The sequence below is a fragment of the Scyliorhinus canicula genome, chromosome 1, assembly GCF_902713615.1.
Source record: "Scyliorhinus canicula chromosome 1, sScyCan1.1, whole genome shotgun sequence".
NCBI lineage: Eukaryota > Metazoa > Chordata > Chondrichthyes > Carcharhiniformes > Scyliorhinidae > Scyliorhinus > Scyliorhinus canicula.
Genome location: NC_052146.1, coordinates 436,334 through 462,125, shown reverse-complemented (window position 1 = coordinate 462,125; position 25,792 = coordinate 436,334). Strand labels below are relative to the sequence as shown.

Below are 25,792 nucleotides of genomic sequence, written 5' to 3'. Positions count from 1 at the left end.
TGATCTTAAAACCCATATAAAGACCATCAGACATAGGAGCAGATTAAGGCCACTCGGTCCATCGAGTCCGTTCTGCCGTTCAATCATGGCTGATATTTTTCTCATCCCCATTCTCCTGCCTTTTCCCCATAACCCCCTGATCCCTAAAGGATCATCCCTTTAGTCTGAGATTGTATCCTCTGGTTAGTCGAGCACAGACTGCCTTTTGCTTTAATTTTTACTTGTAAAACTTTAACCAGAAATGTGTTTTTTTAATATCTTAGCAAAAAGTACAGTGAAATAGTCATATGAAAAACCAAAGAGAAAATGCTGGAAAATCTCAGCAGGTCTGGCAGCGAAAAGAGGGAGAGAAAAGAGCGAATGTTTCAAAACTTTGACAAATAATCAGTTCTAACACCTTCCCCCCAACAGATGACCCGCTTTGACAAAGGGTCACCTGGACTCGAAACGTTAGCTCTTTTCTCTCCCTCCAGATGCTGCTGGACCTGCTGAGATTTTCCAGCATTTTCTCTTTGGTTTCAGATTCCAGCATCCGCAGTAATTTGCTTTTATCCGATCATATGCGAAAGATCAGTTTCGGTCCTAAATTCAGTCTAATCATTTTCAGCCAGCGATTCCTGAACAGGGAGGCATCATTTTAAAACGTTCTTCTTTGCCTTCAGAGAGCTTCGGAGATACTAAAATAAAAACAGATGACAGTTACCAGTGAGACTGGGGCACATTGAGATTTGTATCAGTTCAAAACAGCATTAAAATCAATGTCACAGGTTGAACTTTTGGAAGATTTGTTTTATGTGAGTGAGATATTTCTCTAAATAGAATTTAGGAAGATGGTGGCTTGAAATTGCTTCTTGCCGTCCAAATCTCCCAAGAACCAGGCTGGGAAGATAAATTTCAGTAATGGCTGTAAATCAGGAGATGGGGTAGAGAGAAGAACTTAGTACATTTACAATTGCTGGGAAAGTTGTACTGAGGTTACTGGTGGAGCTGCGGTTGAGAAGGCTACAGGTTCTGATAGATTTCATCCCAGGGTCTTAAACAGGTGGTGAATGAGGCAGTGGATGCATTGGTGTTAATTTTCCAAATCTCACTAGATTCGGGAAAGGTTCCATCAGATTGGAAATTGTCAAACTTCGATTGCAGATTGGAGGGAGGCAGGAATCTCTCGGCTTGTTAGCTTGAAATCTGTTGTGGGGAAGATGTTAGAACTGATCATTAAGGAGGTTATAGCTGGGTACTTAAAGAAGCTCAAGGTGATCAGGAAGAGTGAACATGATTTTGTGAAAGGGAAATTCTGTTTAACCAATTTATTGGAGATCTTTAAAGGAGTCACATGTGCTGTGGATAAAGGGAAACCGCTGGATGTACTGTACCTGGATTTCTAAAAGACATTTGATAGGTGCCACATCAAAGGTTATTACAAAAAATAGGATCTCATGGTGTCGGTAACGTATCAGCCTGGATAGATGTTTGGTTGGCTGACTGAAAATCGAGAGTTTGCATCAATGGGTCTTTGTCTGATTGGCAGGTTGTGACGAGTGGGGTCTCCCAGGGTCTGTGCTGAGGCCACAACCTTTTACAGTTTATATCAATGGCTTAGCTGAGGGGAGGGAGTATGTTGTGAAGAGGACATAAGGAGGGCGAATACAGAGATAGATAGCTTGAGTGAATGTGCAAAGGTTTGGCAGATAGAATACAATGTGTGAAAATGTGAAGTTATTTCCTTTGACAGAATAAAAAGCAGACTCTACTTAAATACAGAACAACTGCACAATTCCAAAGTGCAGAGGGATCTAGGTGTTCTATTATATGGGTGACAAAATGTTAGTATGCAGGCACAGCAAGTAATTACAAATCCCTACAGTGTAGGAGGTCATTCAGCCCATCAAGTCTGTACCAACCCTTTGAAAGAGTACACTACCCCAGCCCACTCCCCACCCTATTCCAGTAACCCCACCTAACCTTTTAGACATTAAGGGCAATTTATCACGGCCAATCCACCTAACCTGCACATCTTTAGACTGTGGGAAGAAACCGGAGCACCCGAAGGAAACCCACGCAGACACAGGGAGAACGTGCAGACTCCACACAGACAGTGATCCAAGCCAGGAATCGAACCTGGGACCTGGTGTTGTGAAGCAACAGTGATAACCACTGTGCTACTGAGCCGCCCAGAAAGCTAAAGGATTGAACACAAAAGTAAGGATGTAATGTTTCAGTCACACAGAGGGTGAGGCCACATTGCGAGTATTGTGAGCAGTTTTGGTCTCTGTATTTTTGGAAGGATGTAAATGTGTATCACTAGATTGATACCTGGAATGAGGGGGCTGCCTGAGGAAAGGTTGGGCAGACCTGGGCTTGTTCTCACTGGAGTTTAGAAGAGTGAGGGATGATCTGATTGAAGTTTACAACGGCCTTGACAAGGTGAATATGGAAAGGATGTTTCCTCCGGAGGGCGACTCCGGATCTCGGGGTCTGTTTTAAAATTAGGTGTTGTCCTTTTGGGCCAGAGTTGAGGAGAAATTCTCTCTCTCTGAGAGTTGCACCATTTTGGAATTCTCTCCCTCCGCTGTTCAGAGAGACTTGGGTGTGCTAGTGCATGAGTCACAGAAGGTTGGTTTGCAAGTGCAACAGGTGATTAAGAAGGCAAACACCATAACCCTTAATCCCTTTATTCTTCAAAAAACTATCTATCTTTACCTTAAAAACATGTAATGAAGGAGCCTCAACTGCTTCACTGGGCAAGGAATTCCATAGATTCACAACCCTTTGGGTGAAGAAGTTCCTCCTAAACTCAGTCCTAAATCTACTTCCCCTTATTTTGAGGCTATGCCCCCTAGTTCTGCTGTCACCCGCCAGTGGAAACAACCTGCCCGCATCTATCCTATCTATTCCCTTCATAATTTTACATGTTTCTATAAGATCCCCCCTCATCCTTCTAAATTCCAACGAGTACAGTCCCAGTCTACTCAACCTCTCCTCATAATCCAACCCCTTCAGCTCTGGGATTAACCTAGTGAATCTCCTCTGCACACCCTCCAGTGCCAGTACGTCCTTTCTCAAGTAAGGAGACCAAAACTGAACACAATACTCCAGGGGTGTTCATAGAATAAACATTGTTTTGCTTTCAAAAATACTTCTCCATTTCTGCTGTGCCACACCTGTAGAGTGGGCCGTGTGCTCCACATACCACAATCTAGTAAAAGTTGTGGGTCAGGTGAACTCCATGATACACTTTGGGGTTCTCTAAACCCTGGCCCATAACACTAGCCATCTCCTTTAGTACCCTGGGATGCATTCCATCAGGGCCAGGAGACTTGTCTACCTTTAGCCCCATTAGCTTGCCCATCACTCCCTCCTTAGTGATAACAATCCTCTCAAGGTCCTCACCTGTCATAGCCTCATTTCTATCAGTCACAGGCATGTTATTTGTGTCTTCCACTGTGAAGACCGACCCATAAAACCTGTTCAGTTCCTCAGCCATTTCCTCATCTCCCATTATTAAAACTCCCTTCTCATCCTCTAAAGGACCAATATTTACCTTAGCCACTCTTTTTGTTTAATATATTTGTAGAAACTTTAACTATCTGTTTTTATATTCTGAGCAAGTTTACTCTCATAATCTATCTTCCTATTCTTTATAGCTTTTTTAGTAGCTTTCTGTTGCCCCCTAAAGATTTCCCAGTCCTCTAATCTCCCATCTATCTTTGCCACTTTATATGCTTTTTCCTTCAATTTGATACTCTCCCTTATTTCCTTAGATATCCAAGGTCGATTTTCCCTTTTTCTACCGTCCTTCCTTTTTGTTGGTATAAACATTTGCTGAGCACTGTGAAAAATCACTTGGAAGGTTCTCCACTGTTCCTCAACTGTTTCACCATAAAGTCTTAGCTCCCAGTCTACCATAGTTAATTCTTCTCTCATCCCCTTGTAATCTCCTTTGTTTAAGCACAAAACACTAGTGTTTGATTTTACCTTCTCACCTTCCATCTGTATTTTAAATTCCACCATATTGTGATCGCTCCTTCTAAGAGGATCCCTAACTATGAGATCATTAATTAATCCTGTCTCAAACAGAGGACCAGATCTAGGACCGCTTGTTCCCTCATAGGTTCCATTACAGACTGTCCTTGGAAACTATCGCGGATACGTTCTATAAACTCCTCAAGTCTGCCTTGACCAACCTAGTTAAACGAATCGATAAACCTAGTTAAACCAATTGGGCAGCACGGTAGCACAAGTGGATAGCACTGTGGCTTCACAGCGTCAGGGTCCCAGGTTCGATTCCCCACTAGGTCACTGTCTCTGTGGAGTCTGTTCATTCTCCCCGTGTCTGCGTGTGTTTCCTCCGGGTGCTCCAGTTTCCTCCCACAGTTCAAAAACGTGCAGGTTAGGTGGATTGGCCATGATAAATTGCCCTTAGTGACCGAAAAGGTTAGGAGGGGTTATTGGGTTATGGGAATAGGGTGGAAGTGAGGGCTTAAGTGGGTTGGTGCAGACTCAATGGGCCGAATGTCCTCCTTCTGCACTGTATGTTCTAGGTTCTATGATATGTAGATTAAAATTCCCCATGATAACTGTTGTACTATTTCATGCATCAGTTATTTCTTTGTTTATTCCCTGCCCCACCATAACGTTACTATTTGGTGGCCGATAGACTACTCCTATCAGTGACTTTTTCGCCTTACTATTCCTGATTTCCACCCAAATGGATTCAACCTTATCCTCCATAGCACCAATGTCATCCCTTACTATTGCCCGGATGTCTTCCTTAAATAACAGAGCAACACCACCTCCCTTACCATCCACTCTGTCCTTCCGAATAGTTTGATACCCTCGGATATTTAACTCCCAGCCGGGGCCATCCTTTAACCATGTTTCAGTAAGTGCATCCCAGGTTGCTGTACGAGGCGAGGCAGGAAATTTCAGGGGCTCTGACATGAGTTTTAATTAGTCTCACGGGGGAAATGCCAGAGGATTTGAGAACAGCTGATGGTGTTCCACTTTTCAAGAAGGGTGGTAGAGATAAAGCAGGAAATTACAGACCGTGTGAGTCTCGCGTCAGTGGGAGGGAAACTATTGGAGAAATGTCTGAAGGAGAGAATTAATTTCCACTTGGAGAGGCAAGGTTTGATCAGGAATAGGCGGCATGGCTTTTGTGGTGAATGTGATTCACACTATATATAGTTGCCAATATAACTCCGTGTATATATGTTCACTATCCACCATTGTAAGTGCAGTTGCACTATCCGACCACCAGGGGGAGTCGCTCTGGGAGTACGTGAGAGTTTGTACTGGGCTCCTCCCTTGGCTCCGCCCAGGACTCCTCCCCCTGGGACCGATGTATAAAGATCAGTGCCTTAGAGCCAGCCTGCAGTCATCTGGAGTTCAACGACGAATAGGCTGGCTCTGTTGTAAGTGTATTAAAGCCTCTGTTCAGATCCAACTACACGTGTTCGCTGAATTGATGGTTCCATCAATTTAATACATTTAAGAAGCTGCCGAAGTAAAACATGGAATCCGCTCTAAAACCAGGACGTCTAGAACTCGATCCGCAGGATGCAGAGGCGAAAGAAACCTTCTGCCACTGGCTGAAATGTTTTAAGGCCTACCTGGCCGAGATCAGCACCGCTGAAACTACGGAGGAACAAAAGCTCAGCCTACTGCACGCGAGGGTCAGCCACAGAATTTCTACACAACTAAATCCAGCCGCTTCCTACACCGCAGCCCTGGCGATTTTGGACAAAATGTATATTAGGCCCATGAACGAGGTCTTTGCCCGCCATGTGCTCACAACTCGCCGACAACGGGCTACTGAAACTTTAGCTGAATTTGCAGGCGAGTTGACCAATCTCTCCAATGACGGCAATTACCAGGCCGTAACCGCGGCCGAACATAGGGAGCTTGCTGTGCGGGATGTTTTTGTAGTGGGCCTTCGATCTAGCTATGTACGCCAGAGACTATTAGAAAATGGGGCCCAGGGCTTAGAGATTACCGTAGAGGCTGCTATCACGATGGAAGTTTCCTTCCGCAGCCTCAACTCATTTCCTGCGGACCCCGCTAACCCCGCATGGGCCCCCGACCTGAGGACCCCCCAAGCCTGTGCCGCAAGGCCCCCCAGCTATCGCGCTGCCACAGCCGGCCACCCTACTGTCCCAGTCAACTACTCAAACTATCCAGCTGCTCCAGCTAATTACTCAGCTCCCCCAGCCAGCTACTCGGCTCCCCAAACCAGTTATTCAACTGCTCCAGCCTGCCGCTATTCAGCTCCCCAAACCAGTTATTCAACTGCTCCAGCCTGCCACTATTCAGCTCCCCAAACCAGTTATTCAGCAGCTCCAGCCTGCCACTATTCAGCTCCCCAAACCAGTTATTCAGCAGCTCCAGCCTGCCACTATTCAGCTCCCCAAACCAGTTATTCAACTGCTCCAGCCTGCCACTATTCAGCTCCCCAAACCAGTTATTCAACTGCTCCAGCCTGCCACTATTCAGCTCCCCAAACCAGTTATTCAACTGCTCCAGCCTACCATTTCTGTGGACAAAGCCAGCACCCGTGGCAGCACTGCTCAGCCCGATCCGCGACCTGCAGCAGCTGTGGGAAGAAAGGCCACTATGCTAAAGTGTGCCTCGGCAGAAGGGCCCCAGCCCTCAACACCCCAACAGTCCAAATACATCGCCCCCAGCACCAGCAGGCCCACGGGGCCCGAAACGCTGCGGCCTACGCTCAGGCTCCGCCCCCTCCTGCCACGTGCGATCCATGGGGGCCGCCACCTTGGCAAACCTCCACCATGCGGCCGGCCACGTGCGATTCATGGGGACCGCCATCTTGGACGCCATCTTCATCACCACCCTCCACGTGCGATCCACGGGCCCTAGCTGCATCCCCGGACTCAAACAGGTCATCGGAGGAGTACGACCTCCCCGGGCAGTCACCACATGGCCCGCAACGCAGCGCAGTGTTCCTGCATCAAGCTCGCCAGAACGCAGCGGCATCTACTCGACAGGACGCCTGATCGGAAGAATTCGACTCCCCGGGGCACCCACCACGCGGCCCGCAACTCAACACGGTCACCCTCGACCAATCTCGTTCCAAGCATCTGAGAAATTCGATGACGGAGGTCCAGATCAACGGGTACAACACATCGTGCCTCTTCGACTCCGGGAGCACAGAGAGCTTCATACACCCAGAGCTGGTAAGACGCTGTTCCCTCCCTATTTATCCCGTCAACCAAACTATCGCCCTCGCTTCGGGCTCCCATTCCATCCAAATCCAAGGCCGCACTACAGCAACGCTAACGATTCGAGGCGCTAGCTAGTCCAAATTTAAACTGTATGTCTTGCCCGACCTCTGCGCGCCACTCCTCTTAGGCTTGGATTTCCAATGTAACCTCCAGAGTCTCACCCTCAGCTTCGGCGGGCCCCTGCCCCCACTCACTATCTGCAGCCTCGCCATGCTGCGCATCGCCCCCCCTCCTCTCTTCGCCAACCTCACCCCGGATTGCAAACCGGTAGCCACCCGCAGCAGGCGGTACCAGCTGCAGGATAGGGTATTTATCAGAACGGAGGTCCGAAGGCTGCTCAGTGAGGGGATCATAGAGGCCAGTAACAGTCCCTGGAGAGCTCAGGTGGTGATCATCAAGACCGGGGAAAAATTCCGCATGGTCGTCGATTATAGCCAGACCATAAATCGCTTTACGCTCCTAGACGCGTATCCCCTCCCCAGAATCGCAGACATGGTTAATCAGATCGCCCAATATCGGCTATTTTCCACGGTGGATCTGAAGTCTGCATACCACCAGCTCCCAATCCGCCTGGAGGACCGCCACTACACGGTGTTCGAGGCCGATGGCCGCCTCTTCCATTTCCTCCGGGTTCCCTTCGGCGTCACTAACGGGGTTTCGGTGTTCCAACGAGCAATGGACCGAATGGTGGACCAGTACGGGCTGCGGGCCACGTTTCCGTATCTGGACAATGTTACCATCTGCGGCCATGACCAGCAGGACCACGACGCCAACCTCCACCGTTTTCTCCAGACGGCCCAAAAATTAAACCTTACATATAACAAGGAGAAATGCGTGTTCCGCACAAACAGACTGGCCATCCTCGGCTACGTCGTGGAGAACGGAGTCCTGGGCCCAGACCCGGACCGCATGCACCCCCTCTGAGAACTCCCCCTCCCCCACGGCCCCAAGGCCCTCAAACGGTGCTTGGGGCTCTTTCGTACTACGCCCAGTGGGTCCCCCAATATACGGACAAAGCCCGCCCACTCTTCAAGGCCACACTATTTCCCCTGTCAGCTGAGGCGCGCCAGGCCTTCAGCTGCATCAAGGAGGACATCGCCAAAGCAGCCATGCGGGCAGTGGATGAATCCACTCCCTTTGAGGTTGAGAGCGACGCCTCAGAGGTAGCTCTAGCAGCCACACTAAATCAGGCAGGGAGGCCCGTTGCACTTTTCTCCCGTACCCTCTCCGCTTCAGAACTCCGACACTCCTCAGTCGAGAAGGAAGCACAAGCCATTGTGGAGGCTATCCGTCACTGGAGGCACTACCTCGCAGGTAGGAGGTTCACCCTCATCACTGACCAAAGATCGGTTGCCTTCATGTTCGACAACTCGCAAAGGGGCAAAATTAAAAATGACAAAATTCTTTGGTGGAGGATCGAACTCTCCACCTACAATTACGATATCAAATATCGACCGGGGAAGCTCAACGAGCCCTCGGATGCCCTATCCCGCGGGACATGCGCCAGCGCGCAGATCAGCCGCCTAAAAGCCATCCACGATGACCTCTGCCATCCAGGGTTCACCCGGCTCGCCCACTACATCAGAGCCGAAACCTGCCATTCTCCAACGAGGAGGTAAAAGCGGTCACCAGGGACTGCCCGATCTGTGCGGAGTGCAAACCGCACTTCTATAGACCAGACAGGGCCCACCTGGTCAAGGCTTCTAGGCCCTTTGAACGCCTTGCGATCGATTTCAAAGGGCCACTCCCCTCCACTAACAAAAACATTTACTTCCTTAACATTATTGACGAGTTCTCCCGATTCCCCTTCACCATCCCATGCCCCGATATGACCTCCCACACAGTCATTAGGGCCCTGCATAGTGTCTTCACCCTGTTCGGTTTCCCCAGCTACGTGCACAGCGACCAGGGTTCGTCCTTTATGAGCGACGAGCTGCCTCAGTACCTGCTCGACAAGGGCATCGCCTCGAGCAAGACTACCAGCTACAACCTCAGGGGGAACGGGCTGGTGGAGAGGGAGAATGCGATGGTCTGGAAGACCGTCCTACTGACCCTCAGGTCCAGGAAGCTCCAAGTTTCCCAGTGGCAGGAAGCCCTCCCTGACGCGCTCCACGCAATTAGATCCCTCCTGTGTACAGCCACCAACCAGACCCCTCACGAGCGGCTCTTCATTTTTTCCAGGGGCACTACCACAGGGTCTCACTTCCGGCGTGGCTGAGGACGCCAGGCCCGGTTCTCCTAAGGAAGCACATCAGGGCGCACAAGACCGACCCCATTGTTGAAAAGGTGCGCCTGCTTCATTCCAACCCACAGTACGCATTTGTTAAGTTCCCAGATGGTCGCCAGGACACAGTATCCCTCCGGGACCTGGCACCCGCTGGAACCAGCTCCCCATCTACCCCCACCGAGGAACTCCTTTCCCCGTTCCCTATGCGGCCGCCCCCTTGCGCCCCCCGATTCTGCGAGCTCACCCCACCAGCCCCGAGCACCAGCCTGCCCCCCATGCCCCCAGTCTCCATTCGACCAGGAGGTTTATGAAGCTCGGACAAGACTCGCCCCGGAGTCGGAAACCGTACCCCAGACCTCGACGCCCGCCCAGCCACCGCAAGAGGCTGCAACCCCGGTGCTCCGCAGATCAAAACGAACAATTCGTCCACCGGACAGACTGACTCTTTGAGCCATCACCCCCGCCGGACTTGATTTTTTTAACAGGGGGTGAATGTGATTCACACTATATATAGTTGCCAATATCACTCCATGTATATATGTTCACTATCCACCATTGTAAGTGCAGTTGCACTATCTGACCAGGGCCGGCCCAAGGCACCGGCAACTCGGGCAGTCGCCCGGGGCGCCATGTGCTAGGGGGCGCCAGAGACTCGGGTCCCGCGCATGCGCAGTTGGGCCGGTGCCAAATGCGCATGCGCGGTGGCCGCCCTCCCCCAGGGCGACCCCCTCCGCCCCGTCCCCCGCGCCTCGGGCCCGCCCCCCTCACCCAGGGCCCGCCCCCCTCGCCCCGGGCCCGCCCCCTCCCCGGGCTCGGCCCCGGCCCCCCCCCCGGAATCGCCCCCCCCCCCCGGGCTCGGCCCCCCCCCCGGGCTCGCCCCCCCCCGGGCTCGGCCCCCCCCCGGGCTCGGCCCCCCCCCCGGGCTCGGCCCCCCCCCGGGCTCGGCCCCCCCCCCCCGGGCGTGGCCCCCCCCGGGCCTGGCCCCCCCCCCGGGCTTGGCCCCGCCCCCCCTCGGCCCCCCCGCCCCCCCCGACCCCCCCCGCCCCCCCCCGACCCCCGCCGACCCCGCCGACCCCGCCCCCCCCACCCCCCCCGACCCCGCCCCCCCCACCCCCCCGACCCCGACCCCCGCCCCCCCCCCCCGGCCCCGCCCCCCTACCTCCCTGGCCCCGCCCCCCCCGAAGGGCGCCGAAGTTCAGCTTGCCCGGGGCGCCAGCCACCCCAGGGCCGGCGCTGTATCCGACCACCAGGGGGAGTCGCTCTGGGAGTACGCGAGAGTTTGTACTGGGCTCCTCCCTTGGCTCCGTCCAGGACTCCTCCCCCCTGGGACCGATGTATAAAGATCAGTGCCTTAGAGCCAGCCTGCCAGTCATCTGGAGTTCAACGACGAATAGGCTGGCTCTGTTGTAAGTGTATTAAAGCCTCTGTTCAGATCCAACTACACGTGTTGGCTGAATTGTTGGTTCCATCAGCTTTGTCAGAGGGAGTCATGCCTAATGAATTTGGTAGAATGTTTTGACAGAAGTGTGTGGATGGAGGAAGTCCAGTTGATGTAGTTTGTATGGATTTTAACAAAGCCTTTGACAAGGCCCCACACGGGAGATTGATTGAAGCAAGTGGAATACAAGGAAACGTGCTGAGGTGGATCTGAAACAGGACACTGAGGGTGGTGATAGAAGCTGTTTGAGTAACTGGAGGCGGTGTACCACAGGGATCAGTGCTGGGTCCCGTTTCACAGTAACTTCATTGCAATCTTAATGTAAGCCTACTTGTGACAATAAAGATTAGTTATATTATTTATTTATTATTGATTGTTAAATATATCAAAGTGATATAGACAGCAACGTGGGAATGATAAGTAAGTTTTCAGATGCCACGAAGATTGGCTGGATGATTAACAACGAAGAGGAGGGTTGTAGCTTACAGGGAGGTGTAGATGGGTTATTCAGGTGGGCAGAGTAGTGGCAGATGGTGTTTAACTCTGATCTTGGGATGCTTGTTCACAGATCCCAGAAGGTGGCAGAGCAGGTGAATAGGGTCGTTAAGGCATATGGGACACTTACTATTATCAGCCGTGACATAGAAGGTTATGTTGGAGCTGTACAGAACATTGGGTAGCTCACAGCTGGAGCACTGTCTGCAGGTCTGGTCACCACACTAAAGGAAGGATGTGAATGAAATGAAAATTGCTTAATGTCACAAGTTGGCTTCAAATGAAGTTACTGTGAAAAGCCCCTAGTCGCCACATTACAGCGCCTGTTCGGGGAGGCTGGTATGGGAATTGAACCCACGCTGCTGGCCTTGGTCTGCTTTACAAGCCAGCTGTTTAGCCTACTGTGCTAAACCAGCCCCTGTGATTGCACTGGAAGGGGTACAGAGGAGATTCACCAGGATATGTTCCCTGGGATGGAGCATCTGAGCTGTAAGGAGAGACTAGATAGGCTGGGAATGTTTTCCTTAGAGCAGAGAAGGCTGAGGGGGATATGATCGAGGTGTATAAGATTCTGAAGACCAGGTAAATAGGAAGCAGCAGTTCCCCTTGGTTGAGGGTCAATCACAATGAGGCATAGTTTCAGGGTGAGAGGCAGGAGATTGTGAGGGGATTTGAGAATATTTGTTTACTCAGAGGGTGTTGAGAATCTGTGATGCACAGCATGGGAAGGGAGTGGAGACTGGAAACCTCACCATCTTTAAAAAGCACTTGAATGAGGATTTGAAACACCCTCACATTTAAGGATATGGGACAGGTGCTGGGATTAGCGCGAGATATGGGGTAGTTATTGTCAGTCCAGACTCAGCAGGCTGAAGGACCTTTCCAACGCTGTACAACTCTGACACCGTCCATCCAAACACTCTCCTTTTCCCAAGCTTTGAATTCAAGGATCGGGAGATCGGAGATGAACTATAAAACCCACCTAGAAACGAGATTCAGTTCCAATCAGCTTCCCATTGAAACATTCCATCGCCTGTTTCTTTTCTGAATCAGCTGATTTCTCACCAATGTTTTTGCCGCTTGAGGTTTTGTGTCTGTTCTATAAAAGGAGGAAAGATGAACATTAAAAACACATCACCTTGTGCAGACTGGATTCAATTCCAATTAATAATAATCATGGTGATGTTCAGTGTTGGGAATCTGGAAGTGACGGTTAATGGAGGGAATGTGGAATTATTACTGAGCTGTGAAAGGAGAGAAGTTTGTAATATCCCTGGATAAAGGACCGTTTGCTGTAACGTGTGACAAACCCCGTGTCGGGGTGAAATATCCAGGAAAGGTGAGACAGGATTGATGAAGTACAGGAGGGTGCAGTGGGGGGGGGGGGGTTGGGATGCGGTGTCCATGCCCCTGGCCAGGTCCCCCCCCCCAGTCGGTGAACCTGGGGGCGATCAGAGTGTCCCGTGTGCGTTGGCCCTGGCGCACACGTCGTGCCGCCTCCCATGCCAGCTCGTACAGCCGCTGGGCATCCCCCAGTGCTGCGGCGACCAGCTGGACAGCCTCCATTGCTGGTTGAATTCCAATATCCATTGTCTGCAGGGGGTGAAAGGCCGACACATTGGGATGGTGCGTACCCCCCGTGCCCAACCAGGTCCACCGGGCTACATGGTGGTCCCGGTTGGCACTGTAAACCCTGCCCCCGCATGTCCCCACCCCCCTTCCTCCCCACCCCTGGCCCCGTCAATGCACAGACTGTTAATATCTCTGGCCCCGGCGTCCATCGTACCATCGGCAGGCGCTGCCATTGCCAATGTTACATTCCGCGGCCCCTGCTCGATGCCCCCTTGTCGTGACTGCTGTAAGTGTTGCCCCTGGGTGGGCTGTGTGATGCCCTGCATGTGGCTGGTGGCCGGTTGATGGGGGTGGGTGTAGTAAGGTGGAGGGTGGGATGCGAGGTCACCCACACGGCCGGTGTCACTCTACAGAACCATGGGCTAGGATAGGTGGTCAGTGGGGTGTGAAGCAAAATGGCTGCTTTGCAGGCCGCAGCGTGCCAATGGTGGCCCCCCAGCCTGTCCCGTGGTCAGCGCCTGCCCCCCCCCCACCCCCACCCCTAACCCCACCCCAGCCTGTCCCATGGTCAGCGCCTGCCCCCCCCACCCCCACCCCAGCCAGCCTGTCCCATGGTCAGCGCCTGCCCCCCCCACCCCACCCCAGCCTGTCCCACGGTCAGCGCCTGCCCCCCCCACCCCCACCCCAGCCAGCCTGTCCCATGGTCAGCGCTGCCCCCCCCACCCCCACCCCACCCCCACCACAGCCTGTCCCATGGTCAGCGCCTGCCCCCCCCACCCCACCCCAGCCTGTCCCATGGTCAGAGCCTGCCCCCCCCACCCCCACCCCCACCCCCACCCAGCCTGTCCCATGGTCAGAGCCTGCCCCCCCCCCCCCCACCCCCACCCCCACCACAGCCTGTCCCGTGGTCAGCGCCCCCCCCCACCCCCACCCCCACCCCAGCCTGTCCCACGGTCAGCGCCTGCCCCCCCCCACCCCCACCCCAGCCAGCCTGTCCCGTGGTCAGCGCCTGCCCCCCCCCACCCCCACCCCCCCCCCAGCCTGTCCCGTGGTCAGCGCCCCCCCCACCCCAGCCAGCCTGTCCCGTGGTCAGCGCCTGCCCCCCCCACCCCCACCCCAGCCAGCCTGTCCCGTGGTCAGCGCCTGCCCCCCCCCCCCCCCCCCCAGCCAGCCTGTCCCGTGGTCAGCGCCTGCCCCCCCCCCCCCCCCCCCCCCCACCCCCACCCCAGCCTGTCCCATGGTCAGCGCCTGCCCCCCCCCACCCCCACCCCAGCCTGTCCCGTGGTCAGCGCCTGCCCCCCCCACCCCACCCCAGCCTGTCCCATGGTCAGCGCCCCCCCCACCCCCACCCCAGCCTGTCCCATGGTCAGCGCCTGCCCCCCCCCACCCCCACCCCAGCCTGTCCCATGGTCAGCGCCTGCCCCCCCCCACCCCCACCCCAGCCTGTCCCATGGTCAGCGCCTGCCCCCCCCACCCCCACCCCCACCCCCACCCCAGCCAGCCTGTCCCATGGTCAGCGCCTGCCCCCCCCACCCCCACCCCCACCCCAGCCCAGCGCCTGCCCCCCCACCCCCACCCCAGCCAGCCTGACCAGTGTCCAGCCCAGCAGCCCACGGTCGTGCTGCTCCCTGTCCCACCCCCTCATCGGCCACAGCCCCTGATTCCCGATTTTCAAAAGCTGCAATGAACCGCGCCGTGGAGAATTCCCCCCCCCGTGGAGGCTCCGGAGAATTCCGGATCAGGACCGCTAATGATATGTGAACAGCGTTTACTGTACACGCAGAGTGGAACACATTGATGCTGCTGTCGAGGCGCTGGAGAATCGCAATGTGGAGCGAAACTCGCCGCCCGCCACGATTCTAGCATCAAGGCCGATTCTCCGGCCTCGTGCTGTCGCTCTGAACTGAGAGTGAACTCTGAACTCTGTCGCTCAGTGAATTACACTCTGAACTGAGAGTGAACTCTGAACTCTGTCGCTCAGTGAATTACACTCTGAACTCAGAGTGAACTCTGAACTCTGTCGCTCAGTGAATTACACTCTGAACTCAGAGTGAACTCTGAACTCTGTCGCTCAGTGAATTACACTCTGAACTCAGAGTGAACTCTGAACTCTGTCGCTCAGTGAATTACACTCTGAACTCAGAGTGAACTCTGAACTCTGTCGCTCAGTGAATTACACTCTGAACTCAGAGTGAACTCTGAACTCTGTCGCTCAGTGAATTACACTCTGAACTCAGAGTGAACTCTGAACTCTGTCGCTCAGTGAATTACACTCTGAACTCAGAGTGAACTCTGAACTCTGTCGCTCAGTGAATTACACTCTGAACTCAGAGTGAACTCTGAACTCTGTCGCTCAGTGAATTACACTCTGAACTCAGAGTGAACTCTGAACTCTGTCGCTCAGTGAATTACACTCTGAACTCAGAGTGAACTCTGAACTCTGTCGCTCAGTGAATTACACTCTGAACTCGGAATCTGAACACAGTGCATTCAAACCCCACTCCACAGTCTCAATCCTTGAATTTAGACTCGGGCCTACAGAGGGCTTGCTCAGCTGTTAGAGTTGCCACTGTTTGAATTTGATCTTAAACAGACTCTTTTTGATGTAAAAAAAAGATGTAAGGAACGGCACGGTGGCTCAGTGGTTAGCACAGCTGCCTCACGGTGCTGAAACCCGGGTTCGATCCCGGCTCTGGGTCACCGTCCATGTGGAGTTTGCACATTCTCCCCGTGTCTGTATTGGTTTCAACCCTACAACCCAAAGATGTGCAGGGTAGGTGGATTGGCCATGCTAAATTGCCCTTTAATTGGAAAAAAAGTAATTAGATACTCTAAATTTATTTTTAAAAGACCAATTCTCCGCCCAATCACCATTCCCGATTTCCGGGTTGACCGACGGAGAATCCAGTTGCTCTTTTTCCCATCAATGTCATAATATACACCAGTATATCATGGTGCCGACACACACTGATGGACACACACAGGGACCAATCAACATGTACAAACACCGCAGCCAATCACCAGTTAGAATACACACACTATAAAGGCAGAGGGCACCACGGTTCCCGTTCATTCTGGGTGCTGCCTCTCAGTGTAACAAGAACTCATCCAGCCCAGCACAGACTCACACCACGTGCTGAGAGAATCAACTGGTTCGGACAAGGCTTAGGTCTCTAGTTTAAGTTAGCATCATTTAGACCTACAGTCATCGTGTGTTAGTTAGTTAGAAGTTAGTTAATAAAATCGAGTTGAACCTTCCTCAGTGTTGGAAGTGTCTGTTCATCTCTCTGGTCCACACTAGCCAACAATCAGCACTGTCAGTCTGCGGAAGGGACAATCGCAAAGCTTCCAAATACCAATTTAATTGGTCATTTGTTAAATATTTAAATTATTTCACACATTAAGGTTGCTGCTTTGAGAATTGATTTTTCCACCATTGATCCATTTTAGATAAACACAAATTTTATTCAAATTGTTTCCTTTGTGCAAATTGTGAAAGTGATGATGAGAATGAATACATTTATGATGCATAAGGTTTTCATTTTCTTTACCTGGTGCAGGAAGTTAATACCGTGAATGGCAACGATGGTCAGTATCAGGCATCCCAGAGCAAGGATGATGTACTGGACGCACATCAACACCATCGGGATCACCTCCATGAAGGTGTAGAAAGTGTCCAGAATCGGACCATCGATATTTCCACTCTGAAGGAAACATAGTCAATTCTGTAAACATAAATCAGCTGACAAAAATGCACTAAAGGACAAATCATATTCTGATTTTTTAAATAATAGAAAAAAGAACAAAGACCAATACAGCACAGGAACAGGCCCTTCGGCCCTCCAAGCCTGTACCAGCCATGATACCAACCTTTGCGAAAACCCTCAGCCCTTCCTTGTGCCGTGTCCCTCTATACCCATCCTATCCATGTGTTTGTCAAGATGCCTTTTGAACGCCGTTAATGTATCGAATTCCACAGCCTCCCCTGGCAACGTGTTCCAGGCACTCACCACCCTCTGTGTAAAAACCTGCCTCACACATCTCCTCTAAACTTTGCCCCACGGACCTTAAACCTACCCCATGGTGACTGACCCCTCCACCCCCAACCCTGGGAAAGAGTGCCTGCCCATCCACTCTATCCAAGCCCCTCATAATCTTGTAGCCCTCTATCAGGTCACCCCTCAACCTCCGTCTTTCTAATGAAAACAGTCTGAGTCTATTCAGCCTCTCCACATAGCTAACACCCTCCAGACCAGGCAGCATCCTGGTAAACCCCCTCTGCACCCTCTCCAAAGCCTCCACATCTTTCTGATAGTGTGGCGACCTGAAAAATTAATTAATGAACTAATTCATGAATTAATGAATGAATTAACGAATTAATATTGCCTCAATTTGTGAACGAGCCAATGTGTTTGAACAATAATTGCTGCTAATTGTCTCTTCCTTTCTGTGATGGTCGCTCCTCCAATTGGTGCTGACACGAAGCTGGAGGTTTCCACTGAAGATCACACTGCAAACTCTCCACACACCTCATCGATGGGGCAGCACGGTAGCATTGTGGATAGCACAATCGCTTCACAGCTCCAGGGTCCCAGGTTCGATTCCGGCTTGGGTCACTGTCTGTGCGGAGTCTGCACGTTCTCCCTGTGTCTGCGTGGGTTTCCTCCGGGTGCTCTGGTTTCCTCCCACAGTCCAAAGATGTGCAGGTTAGGTGGATTGGCCATGCTAAATTGCCCTTTAGTGTCCAAAATTGCCCTTAGTGTTGGGTGGGGTTACTGGGTTATGGGGAAAGGGTGGAGTTGTTGACTTTGGGTGGGGTGCTCTTTCCAAGAGCTGGTGCAGATTCGATGGGCTGAATGGCCTCCTTCTGCACTGTAAATTCTATGATTCTATGATGGGAACATTTTAACTCTTGTTGCTAATGTAAAAGGGGTGATTTTGGATTACCACCTGGTCAGGTTTTCCTCCCAATGGCCAGGTCAATATTCCTGGATTTACATTAATGCCAACGCTCACGACCTGTAACGTCCTCCGATTGGCAGTCCCAACGGATTCTGGTCCAGTGTTGGGTCGGGCTGGGGATCAGGAATTAGGGGAGGGGATGTTCCCCTTGGGGGGTCAGGGTGGGGACTGCGTGGTGGGTTCTCTGGGGGTTTAAATGGTTACTCTGGCATTAGAAGTAACTTTTGTATGCTGACTCTTTCGCTCTTTCAGAGTAACTATCAGAGCAACTATCAGAGTAACTTTCAGAGTAACTTTCAGAGTAACTTTCAGATAACTATCAGTAACCAAGGCCCTGTACAATTGCAGCAACACATCCCTGCCTCTATACTCGAAACCTCTCGCAATGAAGGCCAACATACCATTATCCTTCAATCCCTTCAATCCTTCAATCTGCAGAGTCAGTTCCAGAGTCTATAGAATCCCGGAAGATGACCACCAATGCATCCACTATTTCCAGAGCCACCTCCTTAAGCACTCTGGATGCAGATTCTCAGGCCCTGGGAATTTATCCACCTTCAATCCCGTCAATTTTCCCAGCACCATTTATAAGAATGTAAGAACATAAGAACTAGGAGCAGGAGTAGGCCATCTGGCCCCTCGAGCCTGCTCCGCCATTCAATTAGATCATGGCTGATCTTTTGTGGACTCAGCTCCACTTTCCGGCCCGAACACCATAACCCTTAATCCCTTTATTCTTCAAAAAACTATCTATCTTTATCTTAAAAACATTTAATGAAGGAGCCTCAACTGCTTCACTGGGCAAGGAATTCCATAGATTCACAACCCTTTGGGTGAAGAAGTTCCTCCTAAACTCAGTCCTAAATCTACTTCCCCTTATTTTGAGGCTATGCCCCCTGGTTCTGCTTTCACCCGCCAGTGGAAACAACCTGCCCGCATCTATCCTATCTATTCCCTTCATAATTTTAAATGTTTCTATAAGATCCCCCCTCATCCTTCTAAATTCCAACGAGTACAGTCCCAGTCTACTCAACCTCTCCTCGTAATTCAACACCTTCAGCTCTGGGATTAACCTAGTGAATCTCCACTGCACACCCTCCAGTGCCAGTATGTCCTTTCTCAGGTAAGGAGACCAAAACTAAACACAATACTCCAGGTGTGGCCTCACTAACATCTTATACAATTGCAGCATAACCTCCCTAGTCTTAAACTCCATCCCTCTAGCAATGAAGGACAAAATTCCATTTGCCTTCTCAATCACCTGTTGCACCTGTAAACCAACTTTCTGTAACTTATGCACTAGCACACCCAGGTCTCTCTGAACAGCGGCATGCTTTAATATTTTATCGTTTAAATAATAATCCCATTTGCTGTTATTCCTACCAAAATGGATAACCTCACATTTGTCAACATTGTATTCCATCTGCCAGACCCGAGCCCATTCACTTAACCTATCCAAATCCCTCTGCAGACTTCCAGTATCCTCTGCCTTTTAGTGGAATTTAGTGGAATGTTTTGAGGACATTACCAGTGCAGTAGATAACGGGGAGCCAATGGATGTGGTATATCTGGATTTCCAGAAAGCTTTTGACAATGTGCCACACAAAAGGTTGCTGCAAAAAATAATGATGCATGGCATTAAGGGTAAAGTAGTAGCATGGATAGAGGATTGGTTAATTAATAGAAAGCAATGTGTGGGGATTACTGGGTGATTAGTAAGTTTGCAGACGACACAAAGGTTGGTGGAATTACAGATAGCGATGAGAACTGTCAGAGGATACAGAAGGATTTAGATCGTTTGGAGACTTGGGCGGAGAGATGGCAGATGGAGTTTAATCCAGACAAATGTGAGGTAATGCATTTTGGAAGGTCTAATGCAGGTAGGGAATATACACTGAATGGTAGAACGCTAAAGAGCATTGAAAGTCAGAGAGATCTAGGTGTACAGGTCCACAGGTCACTGAAAGGGGCAACACAGGTGGAGAAGGTAAGTCAAGAAGGCATACGGCATGCTTGCCTTCATTGGCCGGGACATTGAGTATAAGAATTGGCAAGTCATGTTGCAGCTGTATAGAACCTTAGTTAGGCCACACTTGGAGTATAGTGTTTAATTCTGGTCGCCACACTACTAGAAGGATGTGGAGGATTTAGAGAGGGTGCAGAAGAGATTTACCAGGATGTTGCCTGGTATGGAGGGCATTAGTTATGAGGAGCAGTTGAATAAACTCGGTTTGTTCTCACTGGAACGAAGAAAGTTGAGGGGCGACCTGATAGAGGTCTACAAAATTATGAGGGGCATAGACAGAATGGATAGTCAGAGGCTTTTCCCCAGGGTAGAGGGGTCAATTACTAGGGGTCATAGGTTTAAGGTGTGAAGGGCAAGGTTTAGAGTAGATAGAACATAGAACATTACAGCGCAGTACAGGCCCTTCGGCCCTCGATGTTGCACCGACCTGTGAAACCAATCTAAAGTCCATCTACACTATTCCATTATCATCCATATGTCTATCCAATGACCATTTAAATGCCCTTAATGTTGGCGAGTCCACTACTGTTGCAGGCAGGGCATTCCACGCCCTTACTACTCTCTGAGTAAAGAACCTACCTCTGACATCTCTCCTATATCTATCTCCCCTCAATTTAAAGCTATGTCCCCTCGTGCTAGACATCACCATCTGAGGAAAAAGGCTCTCACTGTCCATCCTACCTAATCCTCTGATCATCTTGTATGCTTCAATTAAGTCACCTCTTAACCTTCTTCTCACTAACTAAAACAGCCTCAAGTCCCTCAGCCTTCCCTCATAAGATCTTCCCTCCATACCAGGCAACATTCTGGTAAATCTCCTCTGCACCCATTCCAATGCTTCCACATCCTTCCTATAATGCGGCGACCAGAACTGCAAGCTCATATCAAAGCTCCAAAACCTAGGACTTGGCTCTCCACTCTTCAACTGGATCCTTGACTTTCTGACCAACAGACCACAATCAGTAAGAATAAACACCAACACCTCATCCACAATAGTCCTCAATACCGGGGCTCCACAAGGCTGCGTACTTAGCCCCCTACTCTACTCCCTGTACATACACGACTGTGTGGCAAAATTTGGTTCCAACTCCATCAACAGGTTTGCTGACGATACTACCATAGTGGGCCGGATCTCGAATAACGACGAGTCCGAATACAGGAGGGAGACAGAGAACCTAGCGGAGTGGTGTAGCGACAACAATCTCTCCCTCAATGCCAGCAAAACTAAAGAGCTGGTCATTGACTTCAGGAAGCAAAGTACTGTACACACCCCTGTCAGCATCAACGGGGCCGAGGTGGAGATGGTTAGCAGTTTCAAATTCCTAGGTGTGCACATCACCAAAAATCTGTCCTGGTCCACCCACGTCGACACTACCACCAAGAAAGCAGAACAGCGCCTATACTTCCTCAGGAAACAAAGGAAATTCGGCATGTCCACATTAACCCTTACCAAATTTTACAGATGCACTATAGAAAGCATCCTATCGGGCTGCATCACAGCCTGGTATGGCAACTGCTCGGCCCAGGACCGCAAGGAACTTCAGAGAGTCATGAACACCGCCCAGTCCATCACACGAACCTGCCTCCCATCCATTGATTCCATCTACACCTCCCGCTGCCTGGGGAAAGCGGGCAGCATAATCAAGGATCCCTCCCACCCGGCTTACTCACTCTTCCAACTTCTTCCATTGGGCAGGAGATACAAAAGTCTGAGAACACGAACGAACAGACTCAAAAACAGCTTCTTCCCCGCTGTTACCATGGGCAGCACATTAGCACTGTTGCTTCACAGCTCCAGGGACCCAGGTTTGATTCCTGGCGAGGATCACTGTCTGTGCGGAGTCTGCACGTTCTCCCTGTGTCTGCGTGGGTTTCCTCCGGGTGCTCCGGTTTCCTCCCACAGTCCAAAGATGTGCAGGTTAGGTGGATTGGCCATGATAAATTGCCCCTTAGTGTCCAAAAAGGTTAGATGGGGTTACTGGGTTCTGGGGACAGGGTGGAGGCGTGGGCTTGGGTAGAGTGCTCTTTCCAAGGGCCGGTGCAGACTCTATGGGCCAAATAGCCTTATTCTGCACTGTAAATTCTATGATATATGTTACCAGTCTCCTAAACGACCCTCTTATGGATTCCCTGTATGCTTCACCCGATGCCGGTGTCTATGTTGTGTATATTGTGTTGCCCTATGATGTATTATCTTTTCTTTCATTTTCTTCCCATGTACTTAATGATCTGTTGAGCTGCTCGCAGAAAAATACTTTTCGCTGTACCTCGGTTCACGTGAGAATAAAGAAATCCAATCCAAAAAGGCAGCGGTCCCCTGATAGGGCAGCTCCCCCTCAAGGCACCACATGGTCACATTTCAGCTCCCTGGTCTATCTGCCAGAGAGTCAGGTGGTGATTCGTGCCTTCATGGCCGAGGACAGTTGGATGGGGTAGTGTGTGGCTGAGTCCTCATGGGTACAGAATTGCTGAGGTAAGGGGCCACAGACATCGGAACTTGGACAAGAGCAAACTGTCTCGACATTGGCCATAACCACCAGGAAAGACCGTGTGGAGGTACATGTTAAAGAATCACCAATCACAGTCCTTTCAGCAAGGGCCACACAAGGGTTTAGTTTTCAGTTCCACCTTCAACCCTCCGCATAGGGAATGGTGAAGATTCCATTCCTGTGTCTGTCACTGAACCGTGTGGGAGATGCTTCATAAATCAAATTCTCTGCCGCTGGATAATGAATTTCTCTAGATTTCTGCAATGAAAATATAACACGCAATTTGATTCAGTCTGTGAGCCTCAGTTCTGACCGATTGAGTTTCCATGTTTCATTTGACTTCAAGTAGTAAGAAAATGATATCAATATCTTTTTAGATCTTCCTTGATGATGTCCTCACCTCATCGAACCAAATTAAAGGTAGCAGCATAGTCTTCATTTTCCCAGTAATTCTGAAGAAAGAGAGGTCAAAGGTTATTCTGCTGCCTGAGAAATTGTGTAAATATTTCAAAATCTGATCCCATGAGCTGATGGGCATTTTCCCTTGACTTTGGTTTCAGATCTGTCATCGGTCATTGATGAGGAATTGTCCCATTTTCTGTCACATTAACCAGCAGGAATTATCGTTCTGCTGAGTTTTCTATCAATGTCAAATCAAATTGAAAGACAGATTGAGACGTCAGTCAGCTGATTAAAGAATGTCAAATGGGGGCCTCACGGTAGCATGATGGTTAGCATCAATGCTTCACAGCTCCTGGGTCCCAGGTTCGATTCCCGGCTGGGTCACTGTCTGTGTGGAGTCTGCACGTCCTCCCCGTGTGTGCGTGGGTTTCCTCCGGGTGCTCCGGTTTCCTCCCACAGTCCAAAGATGTGCGGGTTAGGTGGATTGGCCATGCTAAATTGCCCGTAGTGTAAGGTTAATGGGGGGATTGTTGGGTTACGGGTATACGGGTTACGTGGGTTTAAGTAGGGTGATCATTGCTCGGCACAACATCGAGGGCCGAAGGGCCTGTTCTGTGCTGTACTGTTCTATGTTCTATGTTCTATCACTGACTGTAATCACTTCACAATTCCTCATTCACAGATAACAGAACTGGAGGGTTGAATTGAACTTGGCAGGGGTATGGGAATGATGTCAGAGAGGAAGCCAAGGTGCACAATACTGGGGAAGATAGACGAGCAAATTGATAGGTGGGGTCAGAGTAAGAGACACAGTAATAATCAGGGTTACAATGCGATGTGATAAATATGATTAGCTGGTTGCGGGTGCAGATTACATTGTGAAAATTTGTGGTGATATCAGAAACCTGGTTCAAAGGGCAAGACTTGATGTTAATATTCCTGGATACAAAATGTCCAAGGAAGGAAAGTGAGAGGGTCGGAACTGATTAAGGAGAATGCTGGGGAAAGGAACTCTATTTGGCTTGAACTAATATTGCTGCGTGTCGTCTACAAGCTACTAATGAGTGGGAAAGATATAGAGGAAGAAATTTGCAAGGAAATTACAGATGTGGGCAAGGATTATAGTGTAGTTCGAATGGGGACTTTTAATGATCTGAATATTGACCGGGATAGCAGTAGTGTGAAGGGCAGAGCGGTGCGAGAGTTGCCCGTGTGTGTTCAGGTAAATTTTCTACAGTAGTACGTTTCCAGACCAAAGATGAATGAGGGATTGCTGGACCTGGTTCTTGGAAATGGACTGTACCAAGTCGATCAAGTGTCATTCGGAGAACATTTAGGGACAGTGATCTTTGTATCGTGAGGGTCAAGCAGACTATGAAAAAGAACACAGTACAATCCAGAGTCAGAATAATTAACTTGAAAAATAAACAACTTCAATGGGGTAAGAATGGATCTGGGCTGAATATTTGGAGTCAAAGGTTGGCTGGAGAAATGGTAGCTGAACAAAGGATTAGTTCAGACACAGTCAGGGTCAACTCCCTCGAAAGGGAAAGGTAGGGCGAACAAATCCAGGGCTCTCTGGATGACAAAAGATTGGAAATTAAGCTAAAGAAGGAAAAGTGTTTATGAGATCCAAGAGGAATAAAGAAGGTTCAGAGGGAGGTGAAAAGCTCATTAGAGAAATGAAGAGGGATTTGACCAACACAATCCCACAGTTTTCTGCTTCAGTCTTCATAAATAGTAAAAGGTGGTAAAAGGAGGAGGAGGGCCGGTTAGGGACCTAAAGGGGATTTACACATGGATCTGGGTGCATGGCTGAGGTAGTACATAGATACATGGATACATGGAGACATGGAGACATGGAGACATGGATACATGGATACATGGATACATGGATACATAGATACATGGATGCATAGATACGTGGATATGTGGATACATAGGAGATAGGAGCAGGATGAGGCCTTTTGGCCCTTCGAGCCTGTTCCGCCATTCATCACGATCATGGCTGATCATCCAACTCAATAGCCTAATCCTGCTTTCTCCCCATAGCCTTTGATCCCATTCTCCCCAAGTGCTATATCCAGCCGCCTCTTGAATATATTCAATGTTTTAGCATCAACTACTTCCTGTGGTAATGAATTCCACAGGCTCACCACTCTTTTCCAGGAGACTCATCCGGAGTGAGACTCATCCAGAGTGGGGGATTGAAACTTGGTAATTTGGTGCAGTGAGGTAATTCGGTGCAGAGTGTGAGGAGGTGCTTTTTAACCCTGGTAAGTGACTGGTAAGTAGTCTCTCTTTTTCTTTTCATTGTCTAATTTATTTATTTTTATTTTGAAATTGTAGTTGTTTAAGTTTACCAAGGGTTTAAGACATGGCAGGAGATCCCAGACCCGTGTCATGCTCCTCGTGTGCGATGTGGGAGCTCAGGGACACGTCCACTGTCCCTGGCTCCTTCACGTGCAAGAAGTGTGTCCAGTTGCAGCTCTTGTTGGACCGCTTGACGGCTCTGGAGCTGCGGATGGACTCACTTTGGAGCATCCGCGATGCTGAGGAGGTCGTGGATAGCACGTTTAGCGAGTTGGTCACACCGCAGGTGAAGGTTACTGAGGGAGATTGAAAATGGGTGACCAAAAGACAGAGCAAGAGTAGGAAGGCAGTGCAGGTGTCCCCTGCGGTCATCTCCCTGCAAAACAGATATACCGCTTTGGATACTGTTGGGGGAGATGGCTCACCAGGGGAAGGCAGCAGCAGCCAGGTTCATGGCACCGTGGCTGGCTCTGCTGCACAGCAGGGCAGGAAGAAAAATGGCAGGGCTATAGTGATAGGGGACTCGATCGTAAGGGGAATAGACAGGCGGTTCTGTGGACGCAATCGAGACTCCAGGATGGTATGTTGCCTCCCTGGTGCAAGGGTCAAGGATGTCTCGGAGCGGCT

At 50.5% G+C, this 25,792-nt stretch overlaps 1 protein-coding gene across 1 annotated transcript in view; it reads right to left on the bottom strand.

The window, feature by feature from the left end:
* Nucleotides 1-286: 286 nt before the first annotated feature.
* The window catches only part of LOC119966451 (scavenger receptor class B member 1-like), a 115,639-nt gene continuing 90,133 nt past the window's right edge, over nt 287-25,792 (bottom strand). The window contains 4 exon segments of the mRNA XM_038798192.1: nt 287-677; nt 12,384-12,500; nt 16,525-16,677; nt 22,851-22,902. Of these exon segments, the coding sequence (XP_038654120.1) occupies nt 12,384-12,500; nt 16,525-16,677; nt 22,851-22,902 (322 nt within the window). The 3' untranslated portion in view covers nt 287-677.